We start from the raw sequence: 23,765 nt of genomic DNA, 5'->3' as shown, positions 1-23,765 counted from the left end.
CACATACATACATCATACAACAGCCTGAGGAACACACACACAAACATCACACAACAGCCTGAGGAACACACACACACACACACACCACACAACAGCCTGAGGAACACACACACACACACACACACACACACACACACACACACACACACACACACACACACATCACACAACAGCCTGAGGAACACACACACAAACATGCTTTTACTGGTTTCAAGCAGTGTTGTTTTAGTATCATTGAGATACTTTAATGATTTATATTATTAAATCTGCTCATATTACACTCTTCTATACGGAACCTTAAAGAATTCTGTCCTACGCTTCAAATATAGAACCTTTTATGGGTTCCATCATGGGATCATTTCATGGATTTAGTCTTTATTCATTTAGTTTTAAGTCATTTTTTATTTTGATTACATTTTATGAATTAAGCAGCTAGTAAACATACTTTATCACGAGAAATTTTTTTAATAACCTGTTAAACATGAAAGTATTATGCCATTTCTCCGTATATAGAACCTTTTTGGGTTCTTTAAAGGGGTGGTGTAATGCTCTCTGATAAATAAGTCTCTGATGTCCCCAGAGTGTGTGTGTGAAGTTTTAGCTCTAAATACCCCACAGATATTTTTATATAGCATGTTAAAATTGTCACTTTTTGAGGGTGAGCAAAAACACCTCATTTTGTGTCTGTCCTTTTAAATGCAAATGAGCTGCTGCTCCTGGCACAGGGGGCGGAGCTTCAACAGCTCATGTCCTTAGCAGCTTCGATTACTTCACACACACATGCACTGAACATTTCACAAACTTTTAGCCTTTTATGATCAAACCAGAGTCAGACAATGATGGAGAGACTCAAGAAGAAGTGACAACATTTAAATGGTTAGTTTGTGAATTTATGTAGCTGATGTGTAGTTATCTTCTAGTCATTGATTAGCATATTCTGTCTTGATAATCTATAAATCGTGTTCAGGGGGCGGGGTTTATGTAAATTCTGGGGTTTGTGATGTCACTAACCCGGGAGGAATGTGGTGTAGTCTCTACCAGCCGTTTGTTGTAGTCCTTAAAAAGCGATTTCTGTAAAAGCAAATATCTCCCTTTGCTTTGAACTTTGAGCGTTGTAACTTTGCGTCAAACAGCAACAACTACTAACATAGTTAGAAAAGTGAAATCATAATCAACCACCCCTTTAAAATGAAGTCAAGATCTCTAGTTCCAGAACCAGTGAACAAGGGTCTAGTTTTGGAGACGTGTTTCTGGACGTGTGGAAGCATGTGCATCATTCAGCTCTCTCAAGTTAGAGAAACTTTATTTACTCAAACTTTTCTCTTATAATGATGAAGCTTTGGATGTTGCCATTGATGCTTGAAGGGAGAACAAGTGTTTCAAAGTAAAAGAGAGCAGACATAAGGGACGCTCTAGTCAGAAAGCCTTGAAGCTTGAATTAAAAGTAGCAGGATGACAAACACATCAAGAGCTTCAGATGTTCATGTTTAAATCGCTGCATGCGGATCAAAATGGCGTACAAAGGCAAACAAGAAATGTGCTTTGCAAAGTCACTGAATAATGAGGTAACACTTTACAATAAGGTTCATTTATTAAACATTAGTTAATGTATTAACTAACATGAACTAACCATGAGCAATACTGTTTTTGTTAATCTTTGTTAATGTTAGATGTTCATTGTTAGTTCACAGTGCATTAACAAATGTTAACAAGATTTTAAGAAAGTATTAGTAAATGTTGAAATTAACATTAACAAAGATGAACAAATGCTGTATAAGTGCAGTTCATTATTAGGTTAATGTTAACTAACGAACCTTATTGTAAAGTGTTACCAATAACGAACTCTCACAATTCACTTGTTTTCTAGTTGATGCAGTGTTTGAGTTCTTCATCGTTAGATAATGCTGTGATCTCATCATTGTGTGTGTGTGTGTGTGTGTGTGTGTGTGTTCACTCACTATTGAGGTCACATCCCAGTAGTTCTATCCTCAGTGTGGGCAGCTTCTGGAAGGTCAAAGGGTGAATCCTGATGTAGCGACCCACGATGGGTGGAGAAAATAAGTTTTCTTTTACTCTGGAACCATCCATGTTTCCATTGAAGGTCTGATATCAAATAAGCAAGAAAACAGATGTGAATAATACTGAAAGTAGGAAATACATACAGTATAAATAGTCTAATTTATGATCAGGGAAGGGCTTCTTTTGAAATCAAAGCAATGCAGTTTCACTGGAAAAATGAAGTTGGTGTGAGTTTCATCATGCATTTTTACGATTGTGATGTTTCAGGGGTGGGAGATTTAGGGAGGTTTTGTGTTTTAAGTGGCCAGCTAGAATTATTTTAAAAAAAAATAGCTCTTAAAATATAATGATTATCACCAACAAGGTGGCAGGGATAAACTAGGAACTTTCTAGAAGATCAAATAAGAGTCTGATATAATATGTCAATATGTGAATTTTGTGAATTATATCTATTAGTTAATTACGATTTTGTGCATTGCCAATTATTCATTATATTTCCATTATATTTCGTTTTGCTCTTCATAATGTGCCCGGACATTTTTTGTTGTCGTTGCTCTTAATAGTGCTAAAATAGTGCTTCATTTTATTTGAGTTAAATATAATTTCTTCTTTTGACTTTGATGTGCACAATGTTGTGAGAGAGCCTCTAAAGTGACATGATGATGGAAATATGAGATGGGAGGAAAAATTACGTTTCTTGGGGGAACACAAATGTTTTGTGAGCAAACAAAAGTTTTGAAATATATTTTTTTCCTCCGATCTCATATTTTTCCCACAGAATAAAACATTTTAAAAGATAATTGCGACTTTTTATCTAACAATTGTGAGTTTATGTCTTGCGATTCTGCCTTTATAACACGCAATTGTGACTTTATAATAACGCAGTTCTGACTTTATAACACAATTGCAACTTTATATCTCACAATTCTGACTTTATAACACAATTGCGACTTTATATCTCACAATTCTGACTTTATAACACACAATTGCAACTTTATATCACACAATTCTGACTTTATAACACAATTGCGACTTTATATCACACAATTCTGACTTTATAACACACAATTGCGACTTAATATCACACAATTCTGACTTTATAACACAATTGCGACTTTATAACACGCAATTCTGACTTTATAACACACAGTTGCGACTTTATATCACACAATTCTGACTTTATAACACACAATTGCGACTTTATATCACGCAATTCTGACTTTATAACACAATTGCGACTTTATATCACACAATTCTGACTTTATAACACACAATTGCGACTTAATATCACACAATTCTGACTTTATAACACAATTGCGACTTTATATCACACAATTCTGACTTTATAACACAATTGCGACTTTATATCACACAATTCTGACTTTATAACACACAATTGCGACTTTATATCACGCAGTTCTGACTTTATAACACACAATTGCGACTTTATATCACACAATTCTGACTTTATAACACACAATTGCGACTTTATATCACGCAATTCTGACTTTATAACACACAATTGCGACTTTATATCACGCAATTCTGACTTTATAACACACAATTGCGACTTTATATCACGCAATTCTGACTTTATAACACAATTGCAACTTTATATCACGCAATTCTGACTTTATAACACAATTGCGACTTTATATCACACAATTCTGACTTTATAACACAATTGCAACTTTATATCTCACAATTCTGACTTTATAACACAATTGCGACTTTATATCACACAATTCTGACTTTATAACACAATTGCAACTTTATATCACGCAGTTCTGACTTTATAACACACAATTGCGACTTTATATCACACAATTCTGACTTTATAACACAATTGCAACTTTATATCACGCAGTTCTGACTTTATAACACACAATTGCGACTTTATATCACACAATTCTGACTTTATAACACACAATTGCGACTTTATATCTCACAATTCTGACTTTATATCCTGCAATTCTGAGATAAAAATGTAATCTCGCAATTGTGAGATAAAAAGTCGCAATTTCCTTTTTATTTTTTATTCTGTGGGGGAAACAAGCTTCCATACAGATTCACCCTAAAGATATAGTAGTAAAAACAGGGTGAGGGTGGCAATGGTCATGGACTGTTTTTGGTGAAAGAAACATTATAATTATAACAGTATATTATCCCACTAGGACTGTAGTGGAAAAAATAAAAGTGCTACAAAACAAAGCGTGCAATATGCCCCCTTTAAATCAGACAATTGTTATGTAAATTCAGAAGTTGGTACTGACGTAAGATGACTTGCTGCTGTTTCCTCTGTAGATGGTCCAGTTCTCCTGGTCGGTGCTGTAACTGATGCTGTACATAACGGTGAAATACTCGCTAAAACCCATCCTTGCACCCTGAGTTTGAATACCATGGAGGAGCATGGGCTTTAACAAATCCACCTAAAACACACATACAAAGATAAACAGGAGAGATATGGAGGGTTAGATGTGGATTCTGGTTGCGTTTGAGTACTAGAACAATTTCAAGCGATTAAATAAATACTTCAGTACAGACATGGAAGCTTGTTTCCGCCACAGAATAAAACATTTTAAAAGATAATTGCGACTTTTTATCTCACAATTCTGACTTTTTATCTCAGAATTGCAAGATATAAACTCGCAATCGCGAAAAAAAAAAGTCAGAATGTTTATTTATATCTCTCAATTCCGACTTTATATCTCTCTGACTTTATATTCTGACTTTAAAGCTCACAATTGCGACTTTATATCACGCAATATTCTGAGATAAAAAGTCTGAATTGCAAGATAAAAAGTCGTAATTACCTTTTTTATTTTTATTTTATTCTGTGGCGCAAACAAGCTTCCATTATTTTAAAATTAAGATTAAGATTTCCATGACTTCCAGGAAATATTTCCTAGTTTTGCATGATCATAGGAATCCTGCTATAAATAGTAAATTGTTGTGCATCCTACACACTTTCTCTCTTTCTCTTGCTCTTCCAAACACTATTGAATCAAAGGTTAAATACAAAAAAAAAAAAAAGGTTAAAAACAATTTACTCTGGAAACCTATTTTTAGGATTTCAAAACTATTTCCCACTTTGTTTTAGCTGAGAATGAAAGAAAAATGTGTCAAAAATGACTGACTGACTGTGGTGCAAAGAGTCACTATTGTCTGTGATATGAGCCACAAATAAATCATAAGATGTTTTCCTTACAAATGAGCCAAAGCACAGCATGTTATCTCTGCAAACACAAGGTTTATTTTACCTGGAGCCAGGAGTCTGTGCCTTTGCCCATCCAGGCATTAATCGATCCGGATAACTCAAGTCTGGCTAAATCGGGCTTCCAAGCACCTTTAAGAGAAATGGCATTTCAATAAATAATTGTATTAAAGGGATGGTTCGGTGTAAAATCAACCTAGGGTCCTTTGCACCATGACCTCGAGCCAAACACCCCCCCCAGAAGCCTTTTTCCCTTGGTCGAACATTATTAAAGTCAGAGCTTATTTAGAGAATATCAGCCGGATGGCTTAGTGCAGGCGCTAATGGATCCAAGGCTGTATCTCGTAAATTACCCCACTAATAATGCCCAGAATGGCACCGAACTTCTACAGTAGTACAAATAGGTTCTGTAATCATAAAACGAGGCATTGGAAAGTTTGTAAGTACATCAGGAGTTTATTTAAATAACACTTGCCTGATGGCTAATGCTACCGCTAACCCGGACGTCGACGTCACTTCAGTGATTTGGGAAAAGCACGTAAAAGTCCGATGCATAAGGATGTAGTGAAATGAAGAGTTATTATTTTTTCCGAAGTGTTAACAACTTAGTGTTAACTAATAATTGTTGTTACACTACATCCTTATGCATCTCTTTCTGCCAGGACTTTTACATGCTTTTCCCAAATCACTGAAGTGACGTCGACGTGCGGGTTAGCGGTAGCATTAGCCATCAGGCAAGTGTTATTTAAATAAACTCCTGATGTACTTACAAACTTTCCAATGCCTCGTTTTATGAGTACAGAACCTATTTGTACTACTGTAGAAGTTCGGTGCCATTCTGGGCATTATTAGTGGGTAATTTACGAGATACAGCCTAGGATCCATTAGCGCCTGCACTAAGCCATCCGGCTGATATCTCTAAATAAGCTCTAACTTTAATAATGTTCAACCAAGGGGAAAAAAGGCTTCTGGGGGGTGTTTGGCTCGAGGTCATGGTGCAAAGGACCCTAGGTTGATTTTACTCCGAACCATCCTTTTAAAATACTAGATTTTATGGCCCAAGTCAAAAGAGCCGACTCCCAAATTTCTATGGGACTTGCACCAGTTTTATCATCTGCCAGGCGAAAATCTTAAAGGAACAGTTCACTTAAAAGATATTTAGAAGAATATGGGTCACCAATCAGTTGATGGACCCCATTGACTTCCATAGTAGTAGGGAAAAAAATACTATGGAAGTCATCAGCTGATTGGTGACCCATATTCTTCAAAATATCTTTGAAACAACTTGAGGGTGAGTAAATGATGACAGAATTTTTATTTGTAAGTGAACTATTCCTTTAAGTCCTATTCCTGGCATATCCCTCCCCAAAAAAAACACATGATTTGAGGAATCATTCATGTTGTGGAGCACAAAAGTTGCAGGACAAATTACTTAAAGGTTTGACCAAATCCATCGCACACATCAGACGTTTGAATACTTTCGTCGTACTATTATTTTGTGGGTTTTATGTTGCATTTTGTTGCTCTTACCATAGTGATCCGAGGCTGTTATTTGGTTGTTGTTTATCCACTCTAGCTGTATTCCTAATGGCCGAATGCATCCTGTAAAACAAAATCAATCAGTTTCAGGCGCCTCTAACTATTTAGTGATTCCCAACACGACTGCAGAAACAGGAGGACAAGAACGATCCTCAACAATCTCCTATCGAGAAAAGCTCTTACGTGGGTTGTAGACGAGCATCTTGGCTCTCATGCCGGCCAGCTGATGTTCCCCTATAGTGCACTCTATTAACCAGGTGCCTGCGATTGCTGGCCTCATCTCCACCGTCCCAAAAACTCCTGCCAAAGCAGACAGAATAAGTTATATTGAAAGAGAGAAAAGGTGTATCACAGATTCCACAAACACATGAAGCCGTTTTCAACGTTGATAATAATCAGGAATGTTTCTCGAGCATCAAATCATCACATTAGAATGATTTCTGAAGGATCATGTGACACTGAAGGCTGGAGTAAAGATGCTGAAAATTCAGCTTTGATCACGGGAATAAAATTACATTTTACAATCTATTCACATAGAAAGCTGCTATTTTAAATTGTAATAATATTTCACAATTTTACTGATTTTACTGTATTTTAAAACAAATGAATACAGCCTTGGTGAGCAGAAGAGACTTCTTACAAAAACATTAATAAATCTTGTTTATTCCACATTTTTGAACGGTAGTGTACTAAGTCTATGCTGTGAGATTGCCCAAATTATGCTTAATGAATTGTGATTTGTAATCCTAACAGGCATGCAAGGTGCCGTGTGCAGGATTTGTGTATAGCTTACCGGGATAGAGATTGAAAATTCCCATGCGGTGATCCTGATCTGTTCCGACTCTGAACGGCAGTCCGTGGAAGTGTACAGCGTGAAACTCGCCTTGGCTCCCGACGTTGAGAAGATGCCAGCGAGTCGTCTGGTACTGTTCAACTATCAGGCCAGGAAGCGTTTCTGACACGTAGCCGTTAATAGCTACAAGTACCAATAAAACACAACACACAATATTATATTGTGGCTATTATTACAGTTCCTAATAGGAAAGCATGGCACTAGCAATTCCCAAGAAATGCATTTACTAATACCCTGAAAGCAATGTAAGGATAAAATCATCTGCCAAATGCATAAATGTTCATGTACATGTGTCACCTTGAATCAATGCATTTCCAAAATGTTTCTTTATATTTAGAAAAACTGGGTACATGGAGCCTGTTTACTGTTCTTGTACTAAAGAAAAGGCTTTAAGGCTATTTAACAACTGAATTACACAATAACAAGCATAAACACAAGGATCCATTTGTTGGATCCAAATATTGATTGAGACAGAGGATGTGAACAGATCAGACTGGTTATCTTGTAATTTTCAACACAACATGCATGCAGATTCACAAATCATGGCATAATGTACCTGCAAACTTGTTGCTCATCTCGAACCACGGATCGTCTACTTTGGCCTGGCAGGGTGGGGTGCAAAACTTCCCGATGTTGTAGTCGAGGTACCAGCTCTTTCGTTCATCAAAGGTGGTGAAGAGAAGGAAGAAGTCTGTCACGTCAGGTTGAAGCTTTACGCGTGAACGGAGGGTACCAGGACTACATATCAGCATCGGACCGATTAGACCAGAGTTTATGTCCTTCTCCTGGTGGACGCAGGAGGAATACAGAAGTTATTTACATTCATGCATTTGGCAGATTCTTTTATCCAAAACAACTTGCATTGCATTCAAGCAATGCATTTGATCAGTTCATGCATTCCCTAGGAGGCAAACCCATGACCTTGGAGTTGCAAGTGCTATGCTCTTCTGTTTGAGGAACACTATCCATTATATTTTAACCTGTTTTTTTATTTTTTTTAATTCTATTCAATTTAACCCTCCTGTTGTGTTACAACTTTACAAATAGACCTGCATTGGCTTCAATGCAATTTGACAAAAATCAACATTAAAAGATTAATGTAAAATGTGTGTTTCTCACACTTCTTTTCAGTAATTGAGATCCTAAAATAACAGCCAAAACCCTTTTTGGATTGGACTGTGACTAGATAACGAAACAATACATTTTTCTTGGATGATTCAGATGAAGAGTCTTCAATTTTGAGGAAACGTTCATTGGTTCTCATGCATTTCAAATTTTAGTGTCTGATAAAGCTACTATAAGTGATGATTTTTGGTCAATTGCATGGAAACCAACAGGGAGTCAGAATGACCCCCAACACAGCCTTTCCAAAACACAAAACTGTGACAAAACTTTGCATTCCCTTTAATTAACTTTGCATGCCAAAATGGGAAAGATCCAATGTCATTGTTTCAAGCCGTTTGAAGATAAAATGCGGGTCAATCTGACCCAACACAACGGGAGGTGGTAAAAACAACGTAAATATGTACAACTTTGGTGCTTCAGACATGAAAGATTCCCCAAATTCAACAAAAGCAACCTAATTTTGATTCCTATGTTGCACATTGAATTACCATGTTGACGTTGGAGTAGTAGGCCCCAGCCTTGCAGTCAAACTCTGACGCTGTGGGACCTTGTCGTTTGGAGATTCTCCAGTTGTACACCCTCTCCTCGCCCGCAGGAACGGGATCACCTGGCGCTTCCTCAGCCTTGGAGCCTTCTGGGCCCGATCCAGGGCCGAAACTCCCCTGCGTCTTATCGTACACCCCATGCAAGTGGAAAGAGTACGGCCTGGATGCCAGGTTCTTGAAAACCACCTTATGGGAAGAGAAAAGCAAGAATTTAGAGTGGGCGATTAACCGAAACTTTGCTAATTAATGAATACTTTTGTGATGATGCATTTTTGAATTATGGAAGCTCGTTTCCTCCACAGAACAAAACATTTTAAAAGATAATTGCGACTTTTTATCTCACAATTGCGAGTTTACATCTCACAATTCTAGCTTTATTTCTCAGAATTGCAAAATATAAAGCGTGTTATAAAGTCAGAATTGTGAGATATATACGTGAACTCGCAATTATCGCAAATTTCTCACAATTGCGACTTAATGGCACGCAATTCTGACTTTATATCTCCCAACTGCGTGATATAAACATGCAATTCTGAGAAGAAAAGTCAGAATTTCGAGTTTATTTCTTGCAATTGTGACATTATATCACGCATTTCTGAATTTATAACAAACTATTGCGACTATATATCACACAATTCTGAGATAAAAAGTCAGAATTGCAAGATATAAACATGCAATTCTGAGAAGAAAAGTCTGAATTTGTGACTATATCACGCAATTCTGACTTTATAACAAACAATTGCGACTTTATATCACGCATTTCTGAATTTATAACTCGCAATTGTGACTTTATATCCCACAATTCTGAGATAAAAAGTCAGAATTGCGAGATGTAAACTCGTGTAGCCTATTTCTATTGAAAAGACTAGATTTCGCCTGAGAATATTTGCCCACGAACAACGGTAAGACTAGACCTTAAGAAAGCAATGTTATGCTTTTAGTACCTCCTTTTCATGAAGAAACTTACAGTAAGGACATCATTGATTTCTGCCTTCAACACAGGACCCATAATGCCGAGGTGCTCGTCCAGTTCTCCTCGTTTGATTGGATGCTTGAAATCTCTGTCCTGATAGGCTCTGAAAACCACCTTTTTATAGGCTGGGAAATATTTTCTCATTCCCCTTCGCATCTCCCTGTGGACACATCAAACATTTAGTGCATGTAGAATTGAGCAGGTCCTTAATTCCTTCATATGAAAAGCAATATTAATATCGCCATCTAAAAGTGCATTGCATTGCATTTTTGCACTTTAACTACCTATATACAAATAAACAACTAAATTAAATGGATTTGATTCAATCTGATACCTTAAATGTATTTTATGCAATATAAAACATACATATAAACACACACTATTGGTCTAAAGTTCATAAATTGTGTCATGTCTTTGTCTCTTATCCTTCACTAAGGCTTGTTTGTATACTTGTCTGCTAAAATTATCAAAACTGTTGTTGTGGCTGTTCTATATGTTTATATGCACTGTTACCTTGGTTTGATGAGCTGAGCTGGTTTATTAATCCCATAATCCCATAAGATTTCCTCAGCCGCGATGTAGTAACTACGAAACTTCGACTCTGCCGACCTAATGCCGACATTATCTTCAACATGATGATCCAAACCAACGCTTCCCTCATCGCTATAATCATCATAGTCACTTGCCAATGATTTCCTGCCATATGTCTGATTATCTGATGAATTTGAAACCGGTTCCAGATCCGGTTGGAACTTCTTTGAATCTTTGTAATTGTAGTTAAATGGATTCAAACTTTCCTCCATCTTGTCCTTCTTTAGACCAGAACTTCCAGATTCTTCCAGAACTTCGTTGTCGCTGTGAACGTTCACATCCACTTTTTTGTCTTTGCTGACGCTCCACAGCTCCCGTCGATTCCTCACTTCCTCTGATTGGACCTCCTGAGAGTCGTTCAGAAGTTGACTGAGGTTAGTCGACATGCTTGCATCTTTAAGAAGGAATTTTCTAAACATGTTTGGACCGCTTGGATGTGTTTTGTTGTGATCCGACTGAATGTTTGCACCATGTTGTTCTCCTGTTAATTCCCTGTTTTCTGAGGAACTTAATATGGCTTTAGGATCAATCTCGTTTGGTACCTCCGGTCTACTTCTGTAAGATTTGTGGTGGGACCTTTTCTGACGTTCCAAAGAATTTCCACCCATCTCCTCTTCCAGTTGATCCAAAATATCCTGTGGAATCCCACCCTGCGATAACGCTTCCAAATCTTTTTCCCGCTTCACCGGAACATATCTTATCTCACATACACGGGTTCTGTTTTGTCTCTCATTGTCTGGAGCTCGGCTCATGTTTACTCGTCCAGGCGCAGACTCCGTCACAGTTCTGTTTCGGCAAACACGAATAGCGATAGTGCGGTTCTTTTCCATTGTTCCCCGTGGAATCGGGAAGTTCTGCTCAATGAATTCAATGAAGTCATCATCGTAGTCGTCTTTGTCCACCAAAGGAAGCACTCTTTCACAGTTAACAACCGTGTAGCGAACGCTCATGCCTCGCTCTTTCAGAGAGGGGTCAAATGCACTGACCTCCCATTCACCTACAAGGATCAAACATCAGACTTATAGGGTTAGTTCACCCAAAAATGAAAAGTCTGTCAGTAATTACTCTCCCTGATGTCGTTCCAACCCCGTAAGACTTTCGTTCATCTTCGGAACACAAATTAAGATATTTCTGATGAAATCTGAGAGCTGTCTCACTCCTCCATAGGCTTCTAGGTAATCGAGATCTGCCATCCCAGAAAAGTTAGTAAAGACATCGTTAAAATAGTCCAAGTGACTACAGCGGCTCAACCTTAAGTTTATCAAGCGACGAGAATACTTTTTGTGCGCAAAACCCCCCAAAAATAACGACTTTATTCAACTATTCATTTTCGCAGCGCTTCTGGGTTGTACGTCAGAACGTAGGCTCGCTATTGGCCGACCTTGGTCATGTGTGTGATGCTGGCCAATAGTGAGCCTACGTTCTGACGTATAACCCAGAAGCGCTGCGCTGTTACACTACATGAACTCACTCAGAGAAACACAGAAGAAAATCAATAGTTGAATAAAGTCGTTATTTTGGGGGGGTTTTGTGCACAAAAGTATTCTCGTCGCTTGATAAACTTAAGGTTGAGCCGCTGTAGTCACTTGGACTATTTTAACGATGTCTTTACTAACTTTTCTGGGCCGGCAACAGAATGCGCCATTGACCAACTGAACCCTGGTCTAAAGTCAGTCGCAATATTTGTTTTGCTATTTAAAGAGCGCGTTAGTAATGTGCGCCTATAGGCGGGTCCACAACGCGCGTACACTCCGCTTATTACACACACAGGGACGCACAGCAGCACACACACATGCCAAATATTAAAATGAAAATGATGACAATGTAAAAGATTATTATTGTGTACATAAAGATGGTGAATCCGGCTTGTCCCGTGGATGTTCTGCTTGTGCACTTTCACCTCGCGCACGAGCAGATCCGTTTGCGCTCAGGAGAAGCGTTCGGTCTTTCCACTATCAAATTCTGTCATGTTAATAGCGAATCCGCGAGCGCAACTGGCATTTAAAGGGAATGGGAGATGAGACTCTGATTGGTTTAACGCACGTAAATCCAAAAACACACCCATTACTCATTGAGAGAATAGGGACAACCCTTTTAGACCATGCACCGGGAGCACCGACCATTTTTCCCATCGTTAAACTAGCAAAAGTGGATTCGGACGCCCTAAGTTAACCTGCACCGTGGCTTTAGACCATGCGCTTAGATCGTTAAAATAGGGCCCTTAGTGTTTTGGGCGTTTTTTATTTATATACTAGTCAAAAGTTTGGGATAATTAAATTGAATCAAAAAACACAGTAAAAACTTTGTATCATTCAGGGGTTCCTTGAACTCTGACCCTTACCTAGCATCTCCACTTCAGTGGTCACTGTGTCTCCAGTCATTGGGAAGAGTGTGAGGACAGTGCCGTATGTTTTATCCTTCTCAAACGTATTTCCCGTGAAGTAAACTGACAGAAAGTTGCTCTGCATGCCAACGCTCGCCACATGCCAGAGTATCACATCGCCAACACACATCTTGAATTGTAGGTGGTCGAACATGAAACCGTTAACAGCTGAAACACAATTAAAAAATGAAGGTTAATCCAAAGTTTGGTATAACAATACAAACTACTATAGATAATCCCATGTTGCACATCTAGAGCCTAAAAAATAACACCCACTGTGCATGACGTTTGAATTGTAGAAATTCGGATCATTGCGATTAATCCTAGTTGGATCTTCAATATTCCTTTTAATGTTTTCCTCAAAGTACCAGCTTCTGTTTTCATCAAACACCGTAAACAGGAGCTTCTTCTCTTTATCTGAGGTTACCTGTGAAAACATTAGGAGAACATTAACTATCATCTACCATCCGTCTTTATACTTATAGGTAGCATTTATTAATAATAATTTCCATCCATCTAGTAAACCAACATAGGCTCATTGGAAAAACATGCCACTTAACACATAACACTTGTGTCAGTAAAACACCAACGAGTTTTATTCTTTTTCACACAAGTTATGATAACAGGGTCAGATCATCTATAACTACGACTTATTTTTTCATGGTTCCTTGCTCAAAAACTGTTATGGCCTCAAAACACTTTTACCATAAGTGCATGATTTGTAAAGCAATGCATTTTCACGTTTGCATCACATATGGAAGTAAAATAATGACAAATGTTTTTGAAACAAAAAAAAGCTTGTTGAATTGCACTACTTGAAAAAATATGCATTGCATTAACCCATACATTAGCGATTACCAATCGGCAATCTACTGAAATTCCTGCCGTTCCAAGAAGTCAAATGTTGAATTTTCTGTCGAATTTGAACCACTAAATTTGTAAAGCGCAATAAAATGGACTGAAAATTGTCTGTCGAATATTATAGGTTGTATTTTTAAACAGAATGAATATTTTGGAAGTGAAATCTGAAAGGTGAATATGGATTATTGAATTTTTAGTAATGAAAAAGTGTGTGAAATGTTTTGAATTGAAATATTCACAGCTTAAAAATACAACCATGTTGAATTTCAGCCCATAAAAATGCAAGCCCTAAAAATAAAACGCATTAAAATGCAAGCAGGGTTAATGCAATTAGTAGTGCAATTCAACAAGCTTTTTTTGTTTCAAAAACATTTGTCATTATTTTACTTCCATAATCACATAACCATCTCCATACGTTTGGCTTTTTTGACATACTAAACTCGGTACAGCATTGCACTTGTGAAATAAGAGTCAGAATAAAAGAGCTCAAAGACTAGAAGCAAGATAAAATGGCCTGGTTGCTTCAGAAATTATTATTTTTTTAATATTTTTAATCACGTTTGCTTTTGTTAACACTTGCTCGGTTTGGTTTAGTGAGGATGGTACGTTATTTTCAAAAGCGATAGAGCATTAACTTTTATCTTCACTTTAACTATTTAACTAACTTCACTATCTTCACAAGTGAAAATGTGCAACTAGGGGTGGAACAATAAATCATGTCACAATATATCGCAATATAAAAATGCATCAGTATGTATCGTGGATAGTGACAATATGTATTGTGTATAGTTCATCCAAAATGAACATTTCTGTGAGAAAAAAATCAAGTTTACAGAGTTTTAGTGTCAGTACATTAAACTACGATGTTGAATATAATGTATAATAATGCAATGGGGGAATATTTGTGGCTCCTGATAATGCAAAATGTCTTGATACCAGTAAAAAGTGGCCGACATTATTTTAAATATATCTAGTCAGTGACAGAGTTCAAGCATATTCGTCTACAATAACTCTGTATTTTCATCTTCAGAATCATGAATGTTGTTATTCTGGCGTCTCTATTGTCCTGCGCGTTGGGTTTCCAGCACCAATTCCAAGCCTATTCATTTACACCCCAATGTAATATCAAATTTAGCATTTTAATCAACAGTAAATGTTTAGTTAATCTTTTATCATATGTCATGGAGTATCTCAGTAATATCATATCGTGAGTTCAGTATCGTGATATGCATCGAAATGTGACATGAGGGTCTCGTTACACCCCCAACGCAATATAATTTAGCAGAAATGACGCCACATGTAAGCACGTGTTTCAAATGAGCCCGTGTTGAGATGATCAGATCTACATCAGGGTTTCTTCTCACCACTCTGCCTCTTTTGTCCAGAGATAGGGATTTGCAAATGATAAGGGGTCCCACCAACCCAGACGCCACGTCCCGAACGGGATCCACCGTACTCTGGTATAAGCGTGTGAGGCATCGTGGGTCGGCATCTGTGGGTCCGTCTTCTGCTGTCAGCTTCCAGAGGTACGTCATTGTCTCACCTGGTGGAACGGCCAGAGAACGAAGATCCACCTGGTTAACTTCAACCCACAAACAGAGAAAAATGCGTTAATCCCATTAAAAGTCATTTGCATCCACTCAATTTGACACCAGAGTAATTATCATTAACAAAAAATAAAACCATATTTTTAGTTTTGATTTGTTCCTTGAAATAAAATAAACATTAACTGAAATCAAATCAAATTGTTGAGGCAAAATATCTCAAATGTTCTGTTTAACTTGAAGTACTAAAATAACTAAAACTGAAATATAACTATAAGACATATTTAAAAATAGAAAATCTGAAAAATAAATTGTAAGAATATAACGTCTCGTACCTTGGTTTGTTGTCTTCAAAGGCTGAACGCTGGTCAGGCCATTTGGATAAATGTTGAATGGTCGACTGGCCTTATTTTTAAAGACAATCTAATAGAGATATACAAAAGAGTGTGTTTCAGAAAGCGTTGAAAAAATCATTACCTCAAATTTGGGTAACACTTTATTTTAACGTGATGTAGTTACACGTTACAACATGTAGTTTGAGTAAGTTCACTGTAACCACATCACCTTAAAATAAAGTGTAACCCAAATTTAATTGTTTAACAATAAGTTAAACACTTTAAAGTCAGCATTGAATTGAATTTGAATCTTGAATCTTGAAATATCAAGATGAACGGTTAGTTATCTCTCACTGAATAGTAATTTCCAACTCTATTCATTGAAATGCAAAAGAGAAACCAACATATTCTGTCTCTTTTTGTGCTACAGGTTTGGAACAACATAAAGGTGAAGAGATTTACATTTATGCATTTGACAGACGCTTATACCCAAAGTGACTTACATTTCATTGTTCTTGCTTTCCCTGGGAATCGAACCCATGACATTGCATTGCTAGTGCCATGCTCTACTGTTATGACAACATTTATGGGAAACCATTTTTTCGTATTTATATGGATTTTGGTATTTTCCCACCTGAAAAGAATTGCCCACTCTGGTTACTTTGTGATTAATAAATACTTACACGTTTTCTAATACATTTATTTAATGCACGGATTGCTTCTGGCAGCACGGCGCCATCTGTGGGAGACCCTTAGATTGTTAGCCAAATAAACCCCCAAAAATCGGCATTGAAACGGTGTTACTCGCCAGTTGCCCGTAAGTGAAGGATAATGTACATCCAGCCGGTTGTTATCTCAGAATAAACACTGACAGGGTGATCAGGACCCCAACGCGAAGGGGGTTTATTCTGAGATAACAACCGGCTGGATGTTCATTATCCCCGCTTATTACACAGTTATTCCACATAAGTAAATAATTCTGATCTGAGTCTAAATATTATTAGGTCTTTAAACGCAAAACTTCCACGGAGAGAGGACACTAGATGGACATTTAAGAGATACGTTATACAGTCATAACACTTATTACACAGCATTTCGCCACATAAATAATTATGGGGATAAGAGATATTGATTTGAGATGAAATTGTTTTAAAATCGTACTTGTTTGTTATCTTATAATCCTAAAGTGTACAAAACAATCGTCGCAAAATGGCAGCATCTGCGTTTGTATGAAACAAGAGAAAGCGAGTCCACGATAGTGGATGGCATAATTAAATAACTGTTCACAAAATATAGATTTGACTGAGTTTTAATATTTTATTAGCTCACCAAACGCAAAACTTCCACGATGAAAAACCGTTCCTAGCGATTGACCAATCAGAATCAAGTATTCCACAAAACCATGTAATAACCTTTTTTTAATGAATTAATATTAATGATGCATGGTTGTGAGATTGTGATATGGCTTAAAGGGATACTCCACTTTAAAATGAAAATTCTGTCATCATATACTCACCCTCATGTTGTTTCAATCCTTTATGAATTTCTTTCTTCTGCTGAACAGAAAGGAAGATATTTAGAAAAATGTCAGTAACCAGACAGTTTCTGGTCTCATTGACTTCCATAGTAGGAAAAATATATACTATGGAAGTCAATGAGACCAGAAACTGCCTGGTTTCTGATATTCTTCTAAATATCTTCCTTTCTGTTCAGCAGAAGAAAGAAATTCATACAGGTTTGAAACAACATGAGGGTGAGTATATGATGACAGATCTTTCATTTTAAAGTGGAGTATCCCTTTAAGCCCTATTCAGACGGGACTAGTTTAACATGGAGAGGAGGGGTAAAGAGCTTCTCTGTGATTTTAGTCCCGTCTGAATGTGCATCTCAGTGATCATGTCGGACAATGTCAGTAAAGATTACGCCGACTTTTACCTTCAGTAAAAAGGTCCGGAAAAATGACCTCGGGTGACACTAATCCCGTGCGAATAGACCCGCTGTAAATATGTACGTAAATATTTCGTGTTTAAAAGTAGTTTTCCGCGTTTTTCCAAGTATGGAGACGCTTGATAAAGCATCAGTTGCGTTCTAGACGCTGGAACGAGTCTGTGGCAAAACTCAAGTGTTTCACACACACACACCATTCAGATCAGAAAGAAGATCGACAGCACTTGTTAGAGGCACGAAACATCTTTTAGCGTTAGGTAAGTGTCTATTACTAACACAATCCAATCTGAAGTTCATTAATACATCGTTCGACCGGACAGAACTGTTTTATATATATAAATATAGGTTATATGTGTTTGCGCACGTGATATCAGGAAGCAGCGTAACACACACATGACGACAGGAGTGACGGCGATGCGCAAATCGAGTTACTCTCCCACTTCTGCTAGTTTTACTGAGATCTCTTATCCCGTGCGAATTGGCCATTAATATTACAGACGTCCTGTGGTAAAATTACACCACTCCATCTACCCTTGTGAAGTTAATCCCGTCTGAATAGGGCTTTAGTGCGATCATCAAATCGCAGTAGTTGTGATGTAACCATTCAGGTTTTCCTTCTTTTTTGTCTTTATCCGATCACCTGTTTCTCTTTTAATCTACATTTCGTACCTGAAACTTATCTCCCACTTCCCCTCTGAGCTCTGGACCCATCAGCATTTTGCCGGTGGTTTTCTTCTCAGTGAAGGTCTTGTCTGTGTACTCGATGAAAGCCACCTTCTTATAAACCGCACCCAAGCGCTGAGGACCTTTTCTGAACCACTCAGATTCTGCTGCTGATGACTTTGAAGGCCTGAAACATGCAAATCATCATTAGTTTCAATGAGTTTCACATTCATTCGTCTCAGGACATGCTCACAGTCGTACCGGTCGCCGCTTTTAGATGAATAGTCCCAGTCTATCTCCTCCGCACCGATGTAATGGACCCACACTTTAGGTCTTCCCTTGGCGCTCGAGCGAAGCACGGATACAGGCCCTCCTTGCTTGAACACTATGGAGAACATGTTGTCTTCGTCCTCCTCCTGCTCATTCTCATCAGAATGTACGACATATCGTTTGTCTGGGATTGGGCCCGCCAAAGGTTCAGGGCAGTTCTCAACAGTGAAGAATGCATTCATACCAGCTGGAGAGGAGGATTAAATTGAACATTAGAGAAACATTAAAACAAAGTTTTGATGTTGTTTTTGAGCTCTAGAACAGGTTTTCCTGCTTGAATGTTGATTATTTTCCTCATATTCTCCATTGTTGCGGCTCCTCTCTTCCCAGTCTGTCAGTAACGCTCTGTTTAGTTCCTGTCTCTATGAAGCCCCTCCTTCTAAAAAGCACACTGTGCTCTGATTGGTCGGCTGGAGCAGTGCGTTGTGATTGGTCGAGCGCTTCGAGTGTGTTTGGGAAATGTCCCGCCCCTTCCCATAACCGCCAGTTTAACACACTACTAACTAACTCAACCAGGCCCCGCCCCTTTATTCGGCGCATTAATTATTTAAATGAGGAATATTGTGACGTGTTCATTCCCGGAAGAAACTTAAGACTACAATGGAGGCGTTTCAGGGAATTATGAAACATCAAATTTCGCTCTTTCACTTAAACATCCAGACAATGTATAACGTAACTGGCCACTAGTACGATCTTTTATTCTTCTGAAGACGTCTCATGTCTCATCAGTAACGATAAACCAGCATGCTTCCTATTCCTAATGAAGCTTGTTGTGCATAAGCACTAAGATGTAGTTTACTTTATCTCTTTTATTGTCTTTTAACTTTTGAAGCTCTCTCTAGCAGAACATGTTGCAAAACTTACACTATACCGTTAGATTAAGATTTCTTAATGCTTTTCAAAGAAGTCTCTTCTGCTCACCAAGGCTGCATTTATTTGATCAAAAATACAGTAAAATCAGTAATATTGTGAAAAATTATTACAATTCAAAATAATTTGTTTCTATGTGAATATATTGTAAAATATAATTTTATTCCTGTGATCAAAGCTGAATTTTCAGCATCATTACTCCAGTCTTCAGTGTCACATGATCCTTCAGAAATCACTCTAATATGATGATTTGATGCTCAAGAAACATTTCTTGATTATTATCAATGTTGAAAACAGTTGTGCTGCTTGCTTCATATTTCTGTGGAAAATTTAATGTACATCACCCACTTCACCTCATCGGCATTGCCTTTATTTTATCTTACAAAGTAAGTACTGATGATATTCGGATGAGAATTATTACAGTACAAATGCAAAATCTTGTACATCATGTTATTGAAAGAGTCTTGCCTGTCTGATGAGAGTGGATCTTGCAAGAGATCAGAAACTTCCCGATAGCGGACGGCTTCATCAGGGCCGTAGTGAAGGTCATGGGGGTCATCTCTACGGTTACTCGCTTGTGGTCGAACACCTTCAGGGTGTGTCCTTCAAACTGGATGCTGTGGATCTCTGGGGTGGAGCCGAGACCAATAAGATGCCAGGACACCGGCGGGCTCTTCTGGCACACGGTTAGACCTGATGAAACACGAGCAGAGATGCAGAATACATTTGAGAATTACAACATGTAAAGTATAATAGAGGTCGACCGATAGTGGATTTCACCGATACCGATATTTAGGTTTAACCGGATATACCGATAACCGATTATTCAACCGATATTTTTTTAAATGGATTCTGGATTAAAAACGAACATAACACTCCAAGTAAAACAGTGCTGAACTGAAATGTGCTAAATGAAATAAATATATAAATATGAATATATTAAAATGAGAAGGTCTACAGAAAATAATTTAAACATTAAAATATTACAGGTCAAATTTGTGTTTCTTTAGCTATAACCTAGAAACCTACGTACATGTTCATAGGTAACACTTTGCAAGTCCCATTTGTTAATGAGGATGTATTATAGCTTTCATGAACTATATGCATTATGCAATATACAATATACGTTTTTACTGCATGTATTAATATTTGAGCAATACAATTGTACCTTGATCATTCATGTTAGATCATTGTACATTAACTAAGGTAATAACAGATAAAGTTAAAATTAAAACTCAATTTCAAATGTATTACTAAATGTTGAAATTAACAAACGAATAATACTTCTACAACATTTTTTAACCTTAGTTCCACCAATCCACTATCGGTACCGATATATCGGCAAAACCGATGAAACGGTCGACCTCTAAAGTATAACATATGTCAACTCAAAACAGTTAAATATTATCAATCCTGTTAAGAATTTGTTCACCCCAGTAACAAAAATAAGAATTCATAAAAATGGAAAGAAATGTTTTCTATGTGAATTTATAGTAAACTTTAATATTTCTGTGATCAAAGCTGAATTTTCAGCATCATTACTCCAGTCTTCAGAGTCACATGATCCTTCAGAAATCATTCTAATATAGTGCTCATTTATTGATACTCATTTATTAATAATGGTTCTTATTATTACAAATATTGTAAACAGTTTTTGCTGCTTACGAGTTTTTATGGATACTGCACTTTTTCAGCATTCTTTGATGTAAAGAAAGTTCAAAAGAAATATTTTGTAACATTATAAAAATCTACTGTCACTTTTGATCAACTGAATGCATCTTTGCTGAATACAATTATTTAATTTCATAAAAAAAAAAAAAAAACTTATTTACACCACAATTTTGAGTGTCCACAAAAATTAAGCAACACAACTGTTTTCAACATTGCTAATAATCAGATATTTTTTCTTGAGCATCAAATCATCATATTATACTGATTTGTGAAGGATCATGTGACACTGAAGACTGGAGTAATGATGCTGAAAATTCAGCTTTGATCACAGGAATAAATAAAATTTAATATATATTCACATGGAAAATTGTAAATATATTTCACAATATTCGTTTTTTTTGTCTTCTTTCAAAAACATAAAACGTAATTATTCCAAACTTTTGAGCGGTAGTGTAAGAAGTAATTTGGCACCTGGTAATGTAGAGTTGATGTATCCATTGATGGTGTGGTACTGGGTTGGACTGGGTGTTTTCTTCAGTTTGTCTGCTCTGCCCACTTCCTGGTACCAGCTCTTACTCTCATCGAAGACACCGAGAAACAAAATAAACTCTTTTGCCTTCCGCTGTCTCTCCTCCGTCAGAGCCTCTGAAAGAGTCAAATGTTACAGGACATGTCACGTATTTACCAGCAGTCTCATTCAGTACAAATCCTCAGTGGTTAAAGAGGACCTAATATGCCCTTTTAAGTCTTGATGTTGTTTTTGTTTCTACTAGAACAGGTTTTCCTGCTTGAATGTTGATTATTTTCCTCATATTCTCCATTGTTGCGGCTCCTCTCTTCCCAGTCTGTCAGTAACGCTCTGTTTAGTTCCTGTCTTTATGAAGCCCCTCCTTCTGAAAAGCACACTGTGCTCTGATTGGTCGGCTGGAGCAGTGTGTTGTGATTGGTCGAGCGCTTCGAGTGTGTTTGGGAAATGTCCCGCCCCTTCCCATAAGCGCCAGTTTAACACACTACTAACTAACTCAACCAGGCCCCGCCCCTTTATTCTGCGCATGAATTATTTAAATGAGGAATATTGTGACGTGTTCGTTCCCGGAAGAAACTCAAGACTACAATGGAGGCGTTTCAGGGAGTTCAGAAACTTTGGAGTGACTTTGCAGAGCTTTGTCACACTAAAGAAAGCTGAACATGTAAAAAAGCATAATAGGACCCTATTTTACTATTAAAAAAATAGATATGTTTGACACATCCCAACAGAACATAATCACACCTGTTTTACAGATCAGCAGAGCCCCGACGAGTCCGCTGTTGAAGTCTCGCACGATGTCGACCTGCGATGAGTAAATGTAGGTGAGGCACTCCGGGTCTGATGTGGTTGGTCCGGAGTTGGGGGAAATGTCCCACACGTACTTATAGTATCCGCCAGGAGGCACTGCATCATCCGCTCTCTCCTGAACAGAACTGGAGTCCTCGTACCCCGCGCCTGAAAAGCAGAAGGATGTTGAGGTTTATCTTTACACACTATGGGTTTTTAAAACCGGTCAGGATATTGCTTTCATTTTGCTTTCATTTTCCCGGGTAAGCCCAGACTTACCATATGTTGGTTTATACAACTGTCAGAAGGGAAATCACATGTTCTTTAAGCACCCCTGGAATTTATTAGCATCTTCAGTCAGTGTTACAAAACAAATTCCAGAATTCCAAATGGAATCTGTAATGATGCTGTGAATTCATTCCAGGCACTATTTTCCCGATGCTGTAAAAGTTAATTGTGCAGTCTGGAATTAATTATCCTCCTTTATGCTTTTTAACTATTCCTTCCTTAAAGAGATATTTCAAAAAAGTAAGAATAAATTCTGATGCTTGTAGATCTTCATAACACTATAGCAGACTACTAAAAAAACTAAAACAATGCATAAATATCAATTCTCACTATATCTCCAATGATATGTTTTAGTAAGATGATACTTAAAGGGATATTTCACCGCTGGGAAGATGAATGTGTCTTTAAATTGGGTCATTTATGTAGTAGAAATGTGAAATTATTTTAGAAGTTGGTGCCTTCTAGACTGAGAAAAGCCAGAAAATGTAGTTTTGGCTCATGTGGATGAAAGACTACAACTCCCAGAATGCACCTGCTTCGCTGCTCTACGAGGACACGCCCAAGCCACGCCTACCGGTTACAGAGGGCAGTATCGGGAGAAATGATACAGCTAGGCTACTAGTCGACTCGAAACTGAAAAGACGGCGTTTTATCGTGAGATCCCCCTATGGGCGGGTTGAACACATGCGGAACGAGCTC

At 37.6% G+C, this 23,765-nt stretch overlaps 2 protein-coding genes across 4 annotated transcripts in view; both read right to left on the bottom strand.

Annotated features, from left to right (window-relative positions):
• arl3l2 (ADP ribosylation factor like GTPase 3, like 2) overlaps positions 1-23,765 on the bottom strand; it is a 298,428-nt gene that overhangs the window by 95,196 nt on the left and 179,467 nt on the right. The gene's annotated exons all lie outside the window — the stretch shown is intronic.
• The window catches only part of f8 (coagulation factor VIII, procoagulant component), a 32,982-nt gene that overhangs the window by 5,731 nt on the left and 3,486 nt on the right, over positions 1-23,765 (bottom strand). For 2 of the 3 annotated variants that reach the window (XM_084430544.1, XM_084430546.1), the window contains exons 4-22: positions 22,734-22,946; positions 21,935-22,108; positions 20,261-20,485; positions 18,854-19,109; positions 18,599-18,779; positions 15,983-16,070; positions 15,468-15,685; positions 13,519-13,669; positions 13,201-13,410; positions 10,782-11,856; positions 10,263-10,428; positions 9,239-9,481; positions 8,182-8,410; positions 7,566-7,748; positions 6,956-7,072; positions 6,764-6,835; positions 5,280-5,365; positions 4,293-4,448; positions 1,959-2,103 (exon numbers count right to left, since the gene is read on the bottom strand). In XM_084430544.1, coding sequence (XP_084286670.1) covers positions 1,959-2,103; positions 4,293-4,448; positions 5,280-5,365; positions 6,764-6,835; positions 6,956-7,072; positions 7,566-7,748; positions 8,182-8,410; positions 9,239-9,481; positions 10,263-10,428; positions 10,782-11,856; positions 13,201-13,410; positions 13,519-13,669; positions 15,468-15,685; positions 15,983-16,070; positions 18,599-18,779; positions 18,854-19,109; positions 20,261-20,485; positions 21,935-22,108; positions 22,734-22,946 — 4,188 coding nt within the window. Of the gene's footprint in view, positions 1-1,954; positions 2,104-4,292; positions 4,449-5,279; positions 5,366-6,763; positions 6,836-6,955; positions 7,073-7,565; positions 7,749-8,181; positions 8,411-9,238; positions 9,482-10,262; positions 10,429-10,781; positions 11,857-13,200; positions 13,411-13,518; positions 13,670-15,467; positions 15,686-15,982; positions 16,071-18,598; positions 18,780-18,853; positions 19,110-20,260; positions 20,486-21,934; positions 22,109-22,733; positions 22,947-23,765 lie in introns of all 3 variants that reach the window. The other variant, XM_084430545.1, reaches the window with a different exon arrangement.

The sequence above is a fragment of the Rutilus rutilus genome, assembly GCF_951802725.1.
Source record: "Rutilus rutilus genome assembly, chromosome: 14".
NCBI lineage: Eukaryota > Metazoa > Chordata > Actinopteri > Cypriniformes > Leuciscidae > Rutilus > Rutilus rutilus.
The sequence above is the reverse complement of the archived record's forward strand: the minus strand, read 5'-3'. Positions and strand labels throughout refer to the sequence as shown.